General features: G+C 42.2%; 1 protein-coding gene across 2 annotated transcripts in view; it reads right to left on the bottom strand.

The window, feature by feature from the left end:
• osbpl3b (oxysterol binding protein-like 3b) overlaps positions 1–18,220 on the bottom strand; it is an 84,557-nt gene that overhangs the window by 2,086 nt on the left and 64,251 nt on the right. The window contains exons 11-21 of one of the 2 annotated variants that reach the window (XM_065261349.2): positions 17,982–18,112; positions 17,232–17,339; positions 13,839–13,976; positions 13,275–13,368; positions 12,602–12,846; positions 10,151–10,288; positions 9,998–10,061; positions 8,790–8,868; positions 7,578–7,722; positions 798–942; positions 472–598 (exon numbers count right to left, since the gene is read on the bottom strand). In XM_065261349.2, coding sequence (XP_065117421.1) covers positions 472–598; positions 798–942; positions 7,578–7,722; positions 8,790–8,868; positions 9,998–10,061; positions 10,151–10,288; positions 12,602–12,846; positions 13,275–13,368; positions 13,839–13,976; positions 17,232–17,339; positions 17,982–18,112 — 1,414 coding nt within the window. The remainder of the gene's footprint in view (positions 1–471; positions 599–797; positions 943–7,577; positions 7,723–8,789; positions 8,869–9,997; positions 10,062–10,150; positions 10,289–12,601; positions 12,847–13,274; positions 13,369–13,838; positions 13,977–17,231; positions 17,340–17,981; positions 18,113–18,220) is intronic. The other variant, XM_065261351.2, reaches the window with a different exon arrangement.

The following is an 18,220-nucleotide window of genomic DNA, read 5'->3' as shown; positions in this document are numbered from 1 at the left end:
AAAAATGGCCAAAAATAAATGGGTAAAAAAATTTTTGGAAACATATTTCAAGATCGAAGATTGAACGTACACATTTTGTATATTTTGTAATATATTTAAAATTATATTCCAAAATAATTTTTTTTTGGCTGACACATTTATGTCTTGATCACCAATGCAGCTGCAAGTATTGAAGTCAAAAGTATGGGTGATATTATTTCAAAAACAGTAAATCACAAAATTGCTTTCCTGGGTTTCACAGGCAGGGTCACGTATTATTTTCTAAACCTCATTGACTCCCCATTCTTTATCTATTAAATATTCATAGGGTATAATTGTTAAGAGTAGCATTTCATTTGTTGTTGTGAAATCGAAATGAGTAATAAAAAGCAACACATTTCATGGGTACTAAATACTGGTATTAAAACAGCGTTAGCTCCGGGTGATAATAAAATTGTCTATGCCAGGAGAGTAACTGTGAACTGTGTTTACCTCTGGTCAAGTCGTAGCCTGGTGTCTGTGGGTGGAAGAAATGGTTTGGTAACAGAGTCCAGCTCATTTAACTCCATAGCGTACTTTGTGAATCCGTAGTACTGCTCATAGTCAGGAGGCATAGGGTCTGTAAACACACCCACACAAATGATGAATAAATGATGATAGAATTTTCATTTTTAGGTAAGCTATCCCTTAACCTTAATGTGTCACTATTATAGCATGCATGATCAATCCATTTATCATTGTTACTATTTTAAATCAACGGTAGAGTGATGGTACAGTAGATTGTTTTTGTAAAATATTGTGTGTGTGTGGGCTCATACTCGTCCTCCAGATGCAGGTAGCAGAGGGTGGTGAGCCACAGTAGATGCCCTCGTGCCATTTACCAAACAGCTTGTGTACGACCTTCCCTTTGTGGTCTGTGACAGATCCCTCCACCTCGTTCATGGTGGAGTTCCAGTACTTTGCCTGCAAAGCCCACAAACACATTTGAGCATCATTTTGTTGGCTTTAGTGAATTTAGTCTTTAAATGTAGTTTCATTGGACGCACGCGCAGTCATGGTTGTTTATGTTGTTGCTGCTGAAACTGTCTATAAATCAATGTCAGAAGTGCAACAGCAAAAGGATGAATAATAGAACACAGTAATACAATATAACAGACTGTAAGAAATACCAAAGCTGTGTCTACACTATGTTTCATTAATGTGATCCTATAATGTGATCAAAATTTCAACAGTAAGCCTTTGTAGAATCTCATCCACAGTAGGAAATAATACTATGGATGTCAAAGGTGCTCAAAAACTGGTTACAAATATTGCTCAAATATATCTTCCTTTGTGTTAAAGGATAAATTGACACCGGTTTGGATAAACATGAAAGAATTTTAATGTTGGGGGTGCTTTTGTTGTGTTTATGACATTGTAGGACATTCAAAATGAATGAATTATTTTAATCTAATGCACCCATATTTTTAAAGGTGACATTCATGATTTCCTCTAGTGTCACCAAATGCAATTGGATTGCAAAGTGATGACCCTTTTTAGGGCAGTGATGATGAAGAGTCACGTGGATGAGTGTCATGATTTCGGTCTTATTGGCTGCTTTGTCTTTGTTTCTCTATGTGTTGTGTTTTTGTTTTGACAGCTCCACACGTGCGCGTCCTCCACCTGGTGATCTCATTACCTCTGACTTCTCTCACCGGCGTCCCGCACCTGATTCTTATTATTGTCCAATCCGGTTTGATTTATATTCCCCTCGTTTCCTTTGTTCCTTGCAAGTTCGTCTTTGTATGTGCCTGCCGCTAGCTTGTCTAGTTCCAGTCCTGTCATGTCTCAGTTTCCTGTTAGATATTTATTATTCTCCGTGCTCTCTGCTGCCTTTGCCCTGTCAGATTTCCCTGCCCTGCTGTCGATCTCTCCCGATTGGTGTGACTTCTGTCAGGTCTTTACGAACTCTCTGTCAGTGGATTCTCCAAGCAACATTTCACACCGTGCGCTGTCCAGCCGCAGTGCGCATTAGCGCGTAATTCTGCTGAAGACGCTGACAGCTGCAGTGCGCTCTAGCGCGTAATTCTGCTCATCGCTCTGACGGCCGCAGTGCGCTGTCCAGGGTGCTTACTGCTGAAGACACTGACCGCTTCTCTCTCTCTCTGTGCCCCGCCAGGAATCTCTCTGTTTGCCCGCCTGGATTACATCTCAGAGTGTGCTGTTCGGGGAAAGTCCTACAGCCCGGCTGTGTTTCCCACATTGTGACCATCCAGAGGAGATCGCTGTGGTCTGCATCGCTAGTGTTATCTCTTCGTCTATCCATTACATACACGGACACTGAGAGTTATCTATTTATATATTACTGATTCACCTAGTGTTTTCCCGTTTATATTCCTACCTGATGACATTGAGTGTGCTCTATTATACATTTTGAATTAAAGACCTCTGCGCTGGGATTCCTGTTTTGTGTGTGATTCCTAACAGGACGAACTTGCCAGTATGAATCCCGCGGAGGTTGAGGACTTTTCTGTCCGTATGTCGGACCTTTCCTCAAGTTTGGACCTGCTCAGTCTGGAAGCCACCCAACCCAGTCAGTCGTCGCAGACAGAGCTGCAGTCCTCACCGACGGAGCCTCATGCTACAGCCCCACCTCCTTATGATGGTAATCCCTCCTCTTGCCGGGCATTTTTGTCACAATGTTCATTGGTTTTTGCCCTCCAGCCCCGCCGCTATTCCTCTGAGCGCACCCGGGTGGCGTTTGTGATTGCCCTTCTGGTTGGCAAGGCGCGTGAGTGGGCTACGGCCGTGTGGGATGCTCGCGATCCTTGCTGTCGGTCGTTTGGTGACTTTCGCAAGGAAATGGAGAGGCTCTTTGACCGTTCAGTGCGCGGGGACGCCGCTGCGGCTCGGCTGGCTCTTTTGGTTCAGGGAGGCCTTACAGTCACCGATTACGCTATTAAGTTTAAGACCTTAGCGGCGGCCTGCCACTGGAATGAAGCGGCTCTTCGAGCGCAGTTTGCGAAGGGGTTGTCTGATGATCTCCATGATGAAGTCGCTTTTCACGATCTTCCCCCCACGCTGGATGCCATTATTGATCTGGCTCTCCGGATTGAAGCCCGGAGAATGCTCCGCAACCAGCGACGATCTCTTCGCCAGCGAACTCCTATAGACGAGGCCACCGCTTCCCCCTCTTCTTCTTCACTCCCTGTCAGGTCGGAGCCCATACAGCTGGGGCGCATGCGCCTGTCACAGAGAGAGAGAGATAGACGCCTACAGAATTCTCTGTGTTTGTATTGCGGGAGGCCCGGACATCTTGCGAAGACTTGCCCGTTAAAGAACCGTCGCCCTTCTATGAGCCCAGGAGTTCTGGTGGGCGCCACCACTTCTAAACTCTCCCCTGTTTCCAGTACCCAACTCCCCGTCATGTTGTCCTTCGCTGGGCGTGATCATCCGTCCACTGCCCTTCTCGACTCTGGAGCGGAGGGCAACTTTATAGATGAAGCTCTGGTTCGCGCCTGGGGTGTTCCGGTTGTCCCTCTCCAATCCCCTTTGGATGTCTGGTCCCTTAAGGGGCAGCAGATGGCACGCATTACACATTGCACCTCTCCTGTGAGTCTCTCTGTGTCTGGCAATCATTGTGAAGAGATTGTGTTGCATATTCTTCATGCTTCTCTGTCTCCCATTATTTTAGGGCATGGTTGGTTAGCGCAACACAATCCTCACGTTGATTGGCAGCATAGTGTTATTTTGTCTTGGTCCCAGTCTTGTCATGTGTCTTGTCTTGGTTCTGCTGTTTCTGGTTCTGTTCTTTCTCTTCCTCAGGTTCCGGCGGTCGATTTGACCGGAGTCCCGGCGGAGTATGCGGATATCGCTCAGGTGTTCAGTAAAGCCCGGGCCACCTCCCTGCCTCCTCACCGGCCATATGATTGCGCTATTGATCTCCTCCCCGGCACTTCTCCGCCTAAGGGTAGACTTTATTCCTTATCGGGTCCTGAGAGAGAGGCTATGGACCAGTATATTAATGATGCCCTGCGTGCCGGTCTCATCCGTCCCTCCACCTCGCCTGCAGGGGCGGGGTTTTTTTTGTTGGTAAGAAAGACGGCTCCCTGCGCCCTTGTATCGATTATAGGGGTTTGAATGACATTACTGTTAAGAATAGGTACCCCCTTCCTTTAATGTCTACTGCGTTTGAGCTCCTGCAGGGGGCGCAGTTCTTTACCAAGCTAGATTTACGCAACGCCTATCATCTGGTCCGTATAAGAGAGGGAGATGAATGGAAGACAGCCTTTAACACCCCTACCGGACACTTTGAGTACTGCGTTCTGCCGTTCGGCCTTTGTAACGCCCCCTCTGTCTTCCAAACTCTGGTCAATGATGTGCTGAGAGACATGATTAACAAATTTGTCTTTGTGTACATAGATGATATTCTCATCTTTTCCCCCTCCATGCAGGAACACACTCAGCATGTCCGCCGAGTTTTACGCCGGTTGTTAGAAAATAAGCTGTATGTCAAGGCGGAGAAGTGCGAATTCCATCGTAAGTCGGTTTCGTTCCTGGGTTTTGTTGTTGCCCCCGGTGAGATCCGTCCTGACCCAGCCAAGATCAAAGCGGTGGCCGAGTGGCCAGTCCCCGACTCCCGTAAGGAATTATTAAGATTTCTGGGTTTCGCCAATTTTTACCGGCGATTTATCAGAAATTATGGTCAGATTGCTCAACCTCTTACTGCTCTCACTTCCACTAAGGAGAGGTTTGTTTGGAATTCCAGCGCTCAGGAGGCCTTTGATAATTTAAAGTCCCGGTTTATCTCTGCTCCTGTTCTCTCTATTCCAGATCCGGCTGCTCAATTTATTGTGGAGGTGGATGCATCGGATGTCGGGGTAGGCGCCGTTTTGTCTCAGCGGTCTGCTAAGGATGGCAAGGTGCATCCCTGTGCCTTTTTCTCCCATCGGTTAAACCCAGCAGAGCGAAATTATGACATAGGCAATCGGGAGCTGCTGGCGGTCAGACTGGCTTTGGGTGAGTGGCGTCACTGGTTAGAGGGGACCTCGGAGCCCTTCCTGGTCTGGACGGATCATAAGAATCTCGAATACATCCGTTCAGCCAGGAGGTTATCTTCTCGTCAGGCTCGTTGGGCACTCTTCTTTGACAGATTTAACTTCACCCTCTCGTACCGGCCCGGTTCCAAGAATACTAAGCCCGATGCTCTCTCTCGTTTGTTCGAAAGCCCCGGTTCCGCTGGGGACGAAACCATCCTCCCGGAGGGGCGGGTGGTGGGTGCCCTGCGCTGGGGAATAGAACAACGGGTGAGACGGGCCGGCCGGGAGGGGGAAGTGCCAGAAGGGTGCCCAGCGGGTCGATTGTGGGTTCCGAATGCGCTTCGCTCCGAGGTCATCCGGTGGGGTCACGAGTCCAAGTTTGTTTGCCATCCGGGGGTTCGGAGAACGTTGGCTACCGTACGTCAGCGTTTTTGGTGGCCCTCTATGGGTCCCGATGTCAGACAGTTTGTGTTAGCCTGTCAGGTTTGTGCCCGTAATAAGGCCTCTCATCAAGCCCCTATTGGTCTGCTCAAACCATTACCCATTCCCTCTCGTCCTTGGTCACATATCGATTTTGTAACCAATTTGCCTAGTTCTAAGGGAAACACTGTAGTTTTGACCATTGTCGACCGCTTCTCCAAGGCGGCTCACTTTGTCCCTTTGCCCAAATTGCCCACTGCCAAGGAAACTGCCCAGGTTATGATCGAGCACGTCTTTCGCTTACATGGTCTGCCTACAGACGTTGTTTCAGATAGGGGTCCTCAGTTTATTTCTCGTTTCTGGCAAGAATTTTGTAGACAAATAGGCTCCACAGCTAGCTTGTCTTCAGGGTATCATCCTCAGACCAACGGGCAATGTGAACGGGCTAACCAAGATTTAGGTAGAGCTCTCCGCTGTCTGACATCACAATATCCGAGCTCCTGGTGCCAACAGTTACCCTGGGTTGAATACGCCCATAATTCTCTCCCTGTTTCTTCCCTTAACATGTCCCCTTTTGAAGCGTCCATGGGGTTTCAGCCCCCTTTATTCCCATCACAGGAACCCGATGCGGTGGTTCCGTCTGCGCTGGCTTTTGTCCGTCGTTGCAAACGCACCTGGAGGAAAGCTAGATTTACATTACGTCAGGTTTCCAGACGAACCAAAGCCGCGGCCGACCGTCACCGTAGAACCGCGCCCCGTTTCATCTGTGGGCAGAAAGTATGGCTTTCGTCCAAGGATTTACCTCTCCGGGAGCCTTCTCGCAAGCTGGCTCCACGATTCCTTGGGCCATACAGCATTGTCAAGGTCATTAATCCCGTGACGGTCAGGCTCAGATTGCCCCCAGCACTCGGTCGGGTTCATCCAGTTTTTCATGTGTCTAAGCTGAAGCCTGTGTATTTTTCCCACCTTAATCCTGTTCCCTCTGCCCCCACCCCTCCCACCCCTCAACTTATAGATGGTGCCCCTGTGTATTCAGTCAAGTCTTTACTGGATGTGCGTCGCCGGGGTAGGGGATTTCAATACCTCGTTGACTGGGAGGGATATGGTCCGGAGGAGAGGTGTTGGGTACCGGCCCGGGACATCCTGGACCCTGGGCTGATAGAGGATCTCCGCCGGCGACGGGGTGAGTCTCCTCATGGACCGCCAGGTGGCGGTCGTGGGGGGGGAGTCCTGTCATGATTTCGGTCTTATTGGCTGCTTTGTCTTTGTTTCTCTATGTGTTGTGTTTTTGTTTTGACAGCTCCACACGTGCGCGTCCTCCACCTGGTGATCTCATTACCTCTGACTTCTCTCACCGGCGTCCCGCACCTGATTCTTATTATTGTCCAATCCGGTTTGATTTATATTCCCCTCGTTTCCTTTGTTCCTTGCAAGTTCGTCTTTGTATGTGCCTGCCGCTAGCTTGTCTAGTTCCAGTCCTGTCATGTCTCAGTTTCCTGTTAGATATTTATTATTCTCCGTGCTCTCTGCTGCCTTTGCCCTGTCAGATTTCCCTGCCCTGCTGTCGATCTCTCCCGATTGGTGTGACTTCTGTCAGGTCTTTACGAACTCTCTGTCAGTGGATTCTCCAAGCAACATTTCACACCGTGCGCTGTCCAGCCGCAGTGCGCATTAGCGCGTAATTCTGCTGAAGACGCTGACAGCTGCAGTGCGCTCTAGCGCGTAATTCTGCTCATCGCTCTGACGGCCGCAGTGCGCTGTCCAGGGTGCTTACTGCTGAAGACACTGACCGCTTCTCTCTCTCTCTGTGCCCCGCCAGGAATCTCTCTGTTTGCCCGCCTGGATTACATCTCAGAGTGTGCTGTTCGGGGAAAGTCCTACAGCCCGGCTGTGTTTCCCACATTGTGACCATCCAGAGGAGATCGCTGTGGTCTGCATCGCTAGTGTTATCTCTTCGTCTATCCATTACATACACGGACACTGAGAGTTATCTATTTATATATTACTGATTCACCTAGTGTTTTCCCGTTTATATTCCTACCTGATGACATTGAGTGTGCTCTATTATACATTTTGAATTAAAGACCTCTGCGCTGGGATTCCTGTTTTGTGTGTGATTCCTAACAATGAGCTTGTATTGATGATGCAATGGCAGCTCACCTTGATGAAGGTGACTTTACACTGACACTTCTCACTGTTGGAGTTTTTGATAGAGATTTCACCGTAGTGCTCGACCCAGCGCTGCCCGCTTAAAATGTTGTGGATGCATGAAGTCACTTTATTCCATTCATAGTGATCGCCAAAACTGCAGGAAAGATAAATACATCTATGTCAACAATTCTGGGAACTCTTGATTTGAGTTTGAATGTTTCATTATGTGAGAAGACCACATGGTAATATAAGAAACAACAATGCATAATGCAACGATGCAGGAGCTATACAAAGTGTTGGATCTGCAGAATGCAACCGACCAATCAGGATGAAGTATTACACGTGCAAAAGCGAGGGGAAGGGGAGGTATTGGGACGGGCTCATAATCAGCCATTGGCCATCTTGTTTACTATATCTATTACCCATTTGGGTCAGCAACTACAGTACCTAACATCTACACCTGTTCTGTGACTCAATACAGAGCAACCCAAGATGGTTTCTCATAATCCAGGGAACACTGAGCCACATTCATCAAATCTTTGGATCTGTAAAACCTTTAAAGAGTGAAAAGGAAGCCAGCACGGACATCACTGTATGTCATCACATGTGACTGGCTGCTGTACGCACTTCAAAAGCTCGTGCCCCAGTCTGCTGTCTCGTTGTTTTAATAAAACCACAAGAGCTCTGTTGCTTAATAAGAACAAGGCCACAGACATCAGCCACAGCAGATGTTAAAATTCAGACAGTGCCATCATTCAAAATCCCAATTACCCAGACTTCAATCTGTTCTCATTTCTGTGGTCTAGCCACCGGTTCCAAAGCCCCAGAACTGATACATAATACAAAACTGTCAATTAAATTCTCAGTTCTTCCAAATTCTTTGAGATTAAAAACACACATCTGTTTAAAACACAATAAAAAAAAATCTTTAAAATTACAAACTTCTCCAAAGAAGAAAAAAGTATTTTTTATTTTGAATACTAAATATTTTTATATCTTACTATTATTATATTCTCTTTTTTACTTCTTTGTCTTTAAAATTGTGTGTCTTTGTCGAATGCCTAAGCCTCACACAAAGCATTTCAATGTACATTTCGTTATATACATATGATCATACGACAAATATTTAACTTAAAACTAAATAGGGTACAACTGTCAAGACCTGAAAGACAGTTTGTGGCCGAAACATTGTTTGAGTAATAAATTAAGGGAGGAACTTACCCAGGGAGAACCACGTGTGTAGTGCCAACAGGAACAATCTCCATGGACTTCCCCCAAAACTTATTTCTCCATCTCACATCTAAATCAGTCATACATATAACATAGTCAGCATCACATCTGCAGAGTTTCGCTTAAATCCTGATCATTTTTGTTATATCTGTGTTTATCCTTTAACTAAACTCAAGTACCCAGAGTCAAATATCTTTGCACAATTACATTATTAACAGGAATTGAACACATGACATTAATGATCAAAATATAATCAAACATGCTGTGTTATTGCTTTTTAACCAAAGCATTTATCAAACGAAAATCTAAGACAGATCTCCTGCCCCATGCAGAAAACTAATAGCCGCATTCCCCTTTAAGGCGGGGTGCATGATCTGCGAAAGCAACCTGATCTCACAAAAATCTGTATTATAGTCATGAAAAATTCGATCACTTTATCCGTGTCCATGTCACGGAATTCAGCTTTTTTCCATGACGGGAGCACGGATGTCTTTTGCGTGTCACTCGGAGCACGGATTTCTCGTGTCATTTTATGTATCGTTTTCTTATAGTTTTTTCCCATTTTCTTACCATTGTTGCTTGGAGTTGGGGTTAGAATCACTTTCTGTTAAATTTTTAGACATCCTAACCCAAACCCCAACTCTAACCCCAACTCCAGACGAGAATAGTTTTAAAAGCGGAAGAAAAACATGTATAAACCAATACATAAAAGTACATCCTAACCCAAACCCCATTTCTAACCCCAACCCCAAGCGACAATGATTTGAAAAAAGGAACACCAAAATAGGAAACCAACAAGAAAACAATTCATAAAATGACATGAGAAATCCGTGGGAGTGACACGGAAAAGACATCTGTGCTTCTGTTACAAAAAAAGCTGAATTCTGTGACATGGACACGGATAAAGTAATCACATTTTCTGTGACTATTACACAGATTTCCATGAGATCATGTGGCTGAAAGCCAATGTTGATTTTTAAAATCACCTAAACAAACACGTCCCTACCCTTATAGAATCTGGAACTTTTAATAGTCCCCCCACACATACACAACCCAAGCAACGATGTTGGTTAGTAGACACGCCCCTTACTGCTGATTGGCTACAAGTGTGTTTTGGTACTCTGCCCGACTCCCTTTTCGAAAGCGTTTCTCAAAAATCGTGCACCCCGGCTTTAACGGCATTATTCCTGTGGTGTTACCTTGCCAAAAGATGAAGTTTTTAGACTCTGCATGACATGCTGATATGGGGGGGTGATGGCTGACCTTGAGGGTGAAAACAGAGAAGCCTTGAGATCCACACACACCTGTTCACAGATAAAATGCTTATAGACATTAAAGTTATAGACTCCTACCTGCTCGGCCACAAAACGAAAGCCTTTGTCTGGACGGTCACACTCGTATGTCTCACCCAAAACTGGATTAAAGGGTTTTCCTCCTGCTCTGTAGTAACTGGAAGCATAGCCTGACACGGCAAACGTTGCGATGTACACCTATACACAGAAAACACAGCACGCTCGATTGGTAGTATTATACTGAGTTGATGTTGCCTGTCTAGGGACCGACACACTTCATTTGACTTTCTAATTGAAATGACATTGTTTCTGATCTATTTGAGTGGCTACAGCTCTTTTCTATCATCTCATCTCTAGTGACATTATAAACGGCATGAAATGACATTCGCAATTTTTTTTCTTTTTGGAGCTTAAAGGAAACAGAATATTGTCTTGGGAATAAAATGTATGACAGGACCATGGCTGGGTTTCCCAATAACAATTGAACTTAGCACTTAAGAGCTCTTTCTACGAGCTACTTAACGAACATTCGTTGTTCATTTACGTGCGTTTCCCAAAGATGCACGTAAACCGATCACTCGTAGCTGGGTTTTAAGTAGGGATGCACCGTTAGGATTTTTTGGGCCGATACCGATTTAAACAGACAACTTCTGGCCGATACCGATATTAAACACTTGTATACAATACTATACAGTTGGTCTATAAGCTAGTTTATTTCTGCATTAAATTATTTTTACTGAACATGGATTGGATCAAATTAACATTCAACTGACCAACATAATAAGAGAGGCACAAATTAAGCTAAACAAATATAATAAGACAGCATGACAACCTTCAAAGGTGGTTTTTGCTATTCAGCATTTATTTTATTAACAACATTAACTTATTTTTATTTTTACATATAATGGATCTCTTTATGCAGTTAATTAATAAACAATCGGTATCGGCGTTTCTCGTGGTATTGCCGATATGCAGATGGTTTAAAATTCATCAAAAATCGGCCGATAAATATCGGCGGCCGATACATCGGTGCATCACTAGTTTTAAGTGCTACTTACGAGTCGCTATCCGTTTGTCAAGTGCTGAAATGTCACCAATAGAATGACTCGAATTTGAAGCAGAAGCTTGTTAATGCTAATGATCTTCAGCCGATGTGCACTAATATTTTTTTATCATATTTTTCATTATTGTTCAATGACTTTTTAAATGTTTTAATAATTTGTGCATAATGAAATATTATTTTCCGTATTTAGTTAGGACTCGTCCCACTGCGAAATGCCTTCTGCATTTTATATTGCATTCATATTGCAAACTTTTTTTTACTGTAGATGAATTATAGCAGCAATTGGTAGGAACAATTTATCAATTTGATTTCTCATTTGAATTTTAATTATATTATATTAAACAAATAAACAAAGAAGAACCCAATAAATGAATATACATTTAAAACATAACATTATCTTCATTGCAGGAGTGCAGTTTGCTGGTTGTCCTGCAGGTGACCTTGTAACTCTGTTGTCTTACGAAACTTTTGGGAAATGGCCTGTAATTCTAAGATGATTGTTTTTACGATATACTTAGCGTTATGATGCTTTTGGGAAACCTGGCCCTGACCTAATGTTTAACCAAAGTCTTTGCTAAATTGCTACTTTATCTGGCCATAAGTTAACATTAAGCAATAGTTTGCATTTGTGATGTCTGCCAAGAAGGAAGTTCATTTTAAAAGGGGTTATGAAAGATTACAAAGATAAATACTGTAATGATAAGTCATGTATTATACGCCTTGGAATGTGTTTCACAAAAGCAAATAGATCAAAGGACTTTCAACAAGATTTTTAGTGAGATTCATATCCCTCCCACTGCCTTTGTCTCGTGTAATTACATTGAACTTGCAAACTGAAAAGCCAAACCACTATTTTACTGACCCATGCATTAGTGCAATGAAAATTCAAAAGGCTACAGCTTTCATTTAAACTGAGAGAGGATCTTTTTCTCTTTTCAAAGACAATGATGCTGCTCATTGTGTCACTGGATACAGTATAGTGCACATTTCCAGACAGCGAAGATCATTTCTGAACAATAATCATGCACTCATGAGTAATACTGGATCCAAAGCGCTGATCCAGGATCAGACGGGCTTTTAAAAGCTCATGGACAATCACATTAGGCTAATAAAGGCTAATGCACTGTGACATTATAAATGAGACAATGACTGTGATTGAAGGGGCACAAATCGATTCGCTTAGCTAAACAAAGTTTACTCTGAATGTGAGTACATGGACATGAGTACATGGTCACAATTGCATTTTTGCTTATTTTAACATATAAAAATATTATGTTTTATTATGTTTTTGACATAAAATATTCTCAATATTAATATTAAATATATAAAAAATGTTTTTGTTGTTGCCTTTAATTATAAGGATTATATATATATATATATATATATATATATATATATATATATATATATATATATATATATTATATCGATATTATTTGATGTCCTACCATGCGCTCGAACGGGTCTTGTGTGTGCGCTGCCCGGTCGAGGAGTTCGCTGTACTCCAGCTCCTCGCACAGTCTCTGCAGTGTGTTGAGGGGTTCATTGAGTTGAACGGGCATGGCTACTTTCGATAGGTCCTTTCCAATGTTGTTCTTCAGGATGTGCCACAAGCTGATGTTGCTGGTGTTGGGACTGGGGGAGGGAAGACAGGACCGCCGCTGTTCCCGAGAACAGCCATTCTCTACGAAACCTAAAGATCAGTTCTGAAAAGATCAGCCTGGACGAGCAATGCCAAGCTGGATAAGCTGGTTGACCAAATTTGTTTTTCTGTTTCTATACAGTGGGCATTGCTTTAGAAGCAATAAGGTCATGATTGATTCCCAGAAAACACACATACTGATACAAATGCATTTTTGTTTTTGGATTAAAGTGTGTGCCGAATACATAAATGTAACGATGACATCATCACACCCATCAACACAACATAGGTAAACGCAATTAGGGCTGCACAATATATCAAAATGACTGAAATACTGCAAATGTGTACTGTGTATCACAATATGCATGGCCATGTTAAAACTGCTTGTCTGTGCCATTCCTTCAAATATTTCTGTCAAATAGCTGCTGCAATATAGTGCTGAATTTGAGGATTTGAGGGGGGAAAAGTGTGACTCTCACCTGTATTGAGTCTCTCATTCTCCGTCTCATTGCTGAAGTTATCCATGGACACATTATCACTGATGTCACTGATATATGAGTCATCTTCTGAAGGCTATCGGGAAATCACACATCATCATTACAGCTGTTAAATAAATGTATCTTAGCCCATCAACTGATCATCTACCATTTAAAAATGCTAAAAACACATAGGACACGAGATCTCTGCATTTGCTAATAAAGACTTTAGTGTGTTTTTACATGTGCCAAGACGTTTCAGTGGGTTAGCAGGGTATTAATTCTCACAGGGGCAAAATGTTTACCTCCTTACACTTTCATGGGTATTTTTAGAAGGAAACCATTATCTCAATTTTCATATTAGTTCTGCTACAACGGCTCCCATGAGCAGATCTGTGTCACGATGCAGACGGAGGTAGAGCTGAAGAATGTCAACCGTGGCATGTATTACATGTTTAATATAATTACTCCCTTCCTTTGTCTCCTAATAGGTGTTCAGTTTAGTGTCTGGCTGAATTAAAGAGGCAGCTGGTCTCTTGATAATTTGTAGTTGGTGTTCATCCTCACCTCATTTTCTGATGAACTGGCTGACAGCAGAACTTCCTGTGCGTCGAAAAACTCTGAAAGAGACTCTGTAATGGAAGCTCTGCTCTCATTGGATAACTGGTGAACAAGAGGGCGGGAACCATCGCTGGAGTCTTGCGGCTGAATTAAGTCACAAAAACAGAGTTAAATGTTTTCGGCTCCAAGGAGATTTATTTGCTGCTCACGGGGGGAATCTTTTTGCACTTTAAAGCAATACTTTAGAATAGTAGTTCCTAACTGAGCTACTATTGGTACCAATAAATAATCTTATAAAAGTCCCCATTAAGGTTTCAAAAGAAATTGAAAATGAACTCACAAACTGAGCTCAGATATGCCAAGTCAATATTATTGAATTTATCATTACATCCAAATCGAGATTATTTTAAGAAACACAACTGAGATCTGACAGCAACCACTGAGCCTTGGTTCTCAAACTGGGGGCAGGCCCCTTCTTGGGCGAATTTCCGCATTTTTTGTGATCGTATCAAAAATTTCTGTTTATGTGTCTTTATCACAAATTGGTTAGTCAACTGTTCTTCTCTATTTTCAAACCATTGTCACTTCGGTTTAGGGTTAGATTTGGTGTTTGGGTAGGATGTCACTTTAAGTATTGGTTAATAGTATTTTTTCATATTTAGTTTTTATATTTTCAGATTTTTAAACTATTGTCGCCTGGCGTTAGGGTTAGTGTTGGGTTTGGGTAAGAATCAAGTCTTTGAAACGGTTCACGGAACGAAAACAAAAACCAGAAACTTTTGATGTTTTGCAAGGAACAGAAACGAAACCAGAAGCAACACAATATATGTTCCTGAACAGAAATGTTTATTTAAAATAATGGTAACGGGTTAATATCGTTATTTTTTCAATCTTTTGAAAAAAGATTTCTTTGTAATATGACTCGGTGAAGTTCAAGAAATACGAAGCTTGCCACCAGCAAGTAGCCTATACTCAAGCCCAATGCTGTGTCCGAAACCGCCTACTTCATACTATATAGTACGCGAAAAGCAGTAGGCGAGGCGAGTAGTATGTCCGAATACATAGTATTCGAAAAACAGTATGCGAAAAGTACCCGGATGACCTACTACTTCCAATTAGATTTCGCAGGGTGCATACGATGGACACTTCACTATCCCATGATGCCCCGGGAGAGGAGTTTTCCAACGAAGAAGAAGAGGCATGCGGCAGTTTTCGCGCTGCAATGACATGACGTGATGACGACGTATGTCACGTGGTGTAGCAACAATGGCGGATACCAGGATTCATACTATACAGTACCTACTGTTTTAACAGCAAGTAAGTAGGTACTTCATCTTATTCAGTACCTACTATACAGTATGCGGTTTCGGACGCAGCCCGAGTCTCTAATGCTCAATCATAAGAGGTAAATATTGTAGGCTACCAAATATCTCAAGATGTTTGTTTTTTAATACTGATTAGTTGTGTAACGGATCGCAGTTGATCCGTGATCCCACTGTTCGGCTCGCATGCGATTCGCGGACTAATACGCAAATTTACTTTGCACACGTTTCAAAGGCCTGCAAATGTTCACACTTAAGTGACAATTTAACCACAAAAAGGCACTAAAGTGAGCAATTTTCTGTAAGCACAGACGCACATGTGGTTGAATGTGTCCGGTCAAAATCAAACGTGATTATCCCTATGCCCTTCAAAGATCAGGATCTCTTGATGTATAAACTTGAGAGTTGCGCTACTGTGTCACATACTGCAGTCCATTAAAATACATTTGGCAAAAAAGCACTGAAAAACAGCGTAATTTTCACTTTATGTGGAGCGACTGTTTATGCTGCATCTTCTTCCCGAAGCGCCATTTGGAATTCGTCTTCCGTCTGTGTGTGTGTGCTTGTTTAAATGCACTCAAAAGTGCATACATGGAGAGACGCGTTTCAAAAAGCAAGCAAACCACAGTATTTTTTTCTAATAAAAACATTTGTTTAAGTTGTTTGCCAATAAACGACATGGCAGAAATTGCCTTAATTCATGTATAATGCTGAAACAAATGTAGGCATGTCAGAATTACAGTTATGCCGCTTACATAATGTAGTCTTTTTTAATGTTTGATGACACGATAGAGAAAATTATGTAAACAATTAAAGTTTAATGTCCTAATGATCAGCCTACTTGTTTGTACGTCCAACTGCTGACATGGAACCTTATTAAACGGTTCGGGAACTTTATTGTTTTGTTCTAAACGGTTCATGAACATCTATTTTAGGGTTGAACCAAAAACGTAAAAATACTGTTTCTGTTCAGAACTAACCAATTGGGAAAAAAATCTGTTTCAAAGCCCTGGTAAAGATGTCATTTTATGTAAATCTAACCCTAAACTGAAGTGACAAGGTTCATAAAATAGGACAAAACAGTTGAGCAACCAATACGTGATAATGACACATAAACAGATATCAGCCGACCTGACTATTGGTATGTAATTTCGTGAGACTGGGCTGCGTTTTTTAAAATACATAAATTTATCATACATTCTGTATAATTAAACATCAGAAAATAAGACTACTAACTACTAACATCACTAAACTGTATATTTAATAGGTTTAATTATAATTTTAAGTTTGAGATTGTTTAATGCCATTAATTTTGCTTGGGGGCGCTAAGGGATGCACCATACTCACAGAGGGCGGGGCATGCTGAAAAGTTTGAGAACCACTACACTAAGCAGTAATATTTTCCTCTGGGTATCACTGTACAGGACCTTGCAACATTCGGTTACATTGTCTGGTACATTACAAAAACAATGAAACAAAATATTTTTTATATTTAATTATTAAAATAAATTACAATATAAATTGCATTATATTGTATTGTAAATTCAATCCCAGTTACAGGACAGGACATGACATGCATTGGCTTCTTGTACCTTATCAATATCTATTATAAATGTCTTGTGATCTCTTTCGATTTTGAGAGGAAACTAAATCAGGAAGAACATTTCCTGTGTCGTGTAATACCCAGTGGATAACTCTAATGAGGAAAAAATTTTAATATAAATCGTAAGTTGCTATAAATCAATCAGACAACAGAGGAAGACATAAGAGGGCAGAGCTTGCCAAGCTAATAAGCAAAACAGCATTGTGTTGATTAGAATGTCAATTAGAAAAGTTGGTTATTGACAGAGTAATCCCACAGAAACACAGCAGTAATTTTGAGTGAAGCGTGGGAGTTATATGTAAGCTTGTTAGTGTGCGTGCATAGGGGTTTGAGTGTGTACTACCCAGACACATGATTAACAGCCTCTCCAATGAATATCTGTCAATTCAATTAGCATACACCTTAAGCCTTGAATTGTATTTCTATAAAAGGGGTGGGGATTTGGGGGTCTCGGTAGCAAATTCCCACACCCACCTGTAGGGGGCCAGGGCTGAGGTTTATATGTACAGAGGGTTCAGGGAGATGTGACTCGGCGTGAATCTTGCACAGCCGCTCTCGCAGCTCAGCGTTTTGCGTTACAGCCTGAGAAAGCAATCAGCAAATACTCAAATACTGTTAGCTTATAACACATAAAACATCTTTTATGGCATTCATGGAAAAAATAAAGTCGAAATGGCATTTTGGGGTGAAATATCCCTTTACACAAGAGTCTGAAAGAACATACAGTTCTCAGTCTCAATCAATAAATGATTTGGATGGAAATGTCCAGCTGGATCTCAGACTTTGGACTTCTAACAGATTTTTCTGGAGTTCTTTCAGATGTTAGTTCAGAGTTTTCTCTCTGAAATGCTTGACTTGAGGTCTGCTTCCCAATAACATGACTCACTTTGGAAAATGAGTCATAATTCAGTGTTCGAAAACTGGATTTAGCACAGATGATTTAATTTATGTAAATGCTGTTATTGGGAGGAGCAAATCTATTGTTTTTCAAGATTCATTACCCTCTTTAAACATTATCTTCTCTCATACTGTTAATGTAAAATATGCATTGGTCATTTTTTTATTTGAATAAATATATTAATAGCGTGACATGTTCAGGTGCCGAAAAAACATTTAGGCAAGAAGCAAAAAGATTGTTAACAAGTGGTTAGTTATAGAGAATGTAAAGCCATAGAAAGAGCATGATACTGAGTACTGAGGTGATTTGTGTGTGTGTGAGCATACAGCAGACAGGGCACTCTTCAATCCCAGGAGCTGGGCGGATGGGGACGAACAGGGCTCATGCTCCAGCACGTGTTTGAATCTCTCTTTCTCTGTTGTCAGCATACTCAGGGCTGACTTCATGGTTACATGAACTGGAAACATACAAACAGAGTTGTTTTCAGAACATTTCAGGTTGTGAACAAAACATACCATATCTAAACATGCTACCAGGCTAACAAAAGGCTTCAAGATTTTTGAAA

This window comes from Paramisgurnus dabryanus, chromosome 13 (assembly GCF_030506205.2).
Source record: "Paramisgurnus dabryanus chromosome 13, PD_genome_1.1, whole genome shotgun sequence".
In the NCBI taxonomy this organism is placed as follows: domain Eukaryota; kingdom Metazoa; phylum Chordata; class Actinopteri; order Cypriniformes; family Cobitidae; genus Paramisgurnus; species Paramisgurnus dabryanus.
The sequence above is the reverse complement of the archived record's forward strand: the minus strand, read 5'-3'. Positions and strand labels throughout refer to the sequence as shown.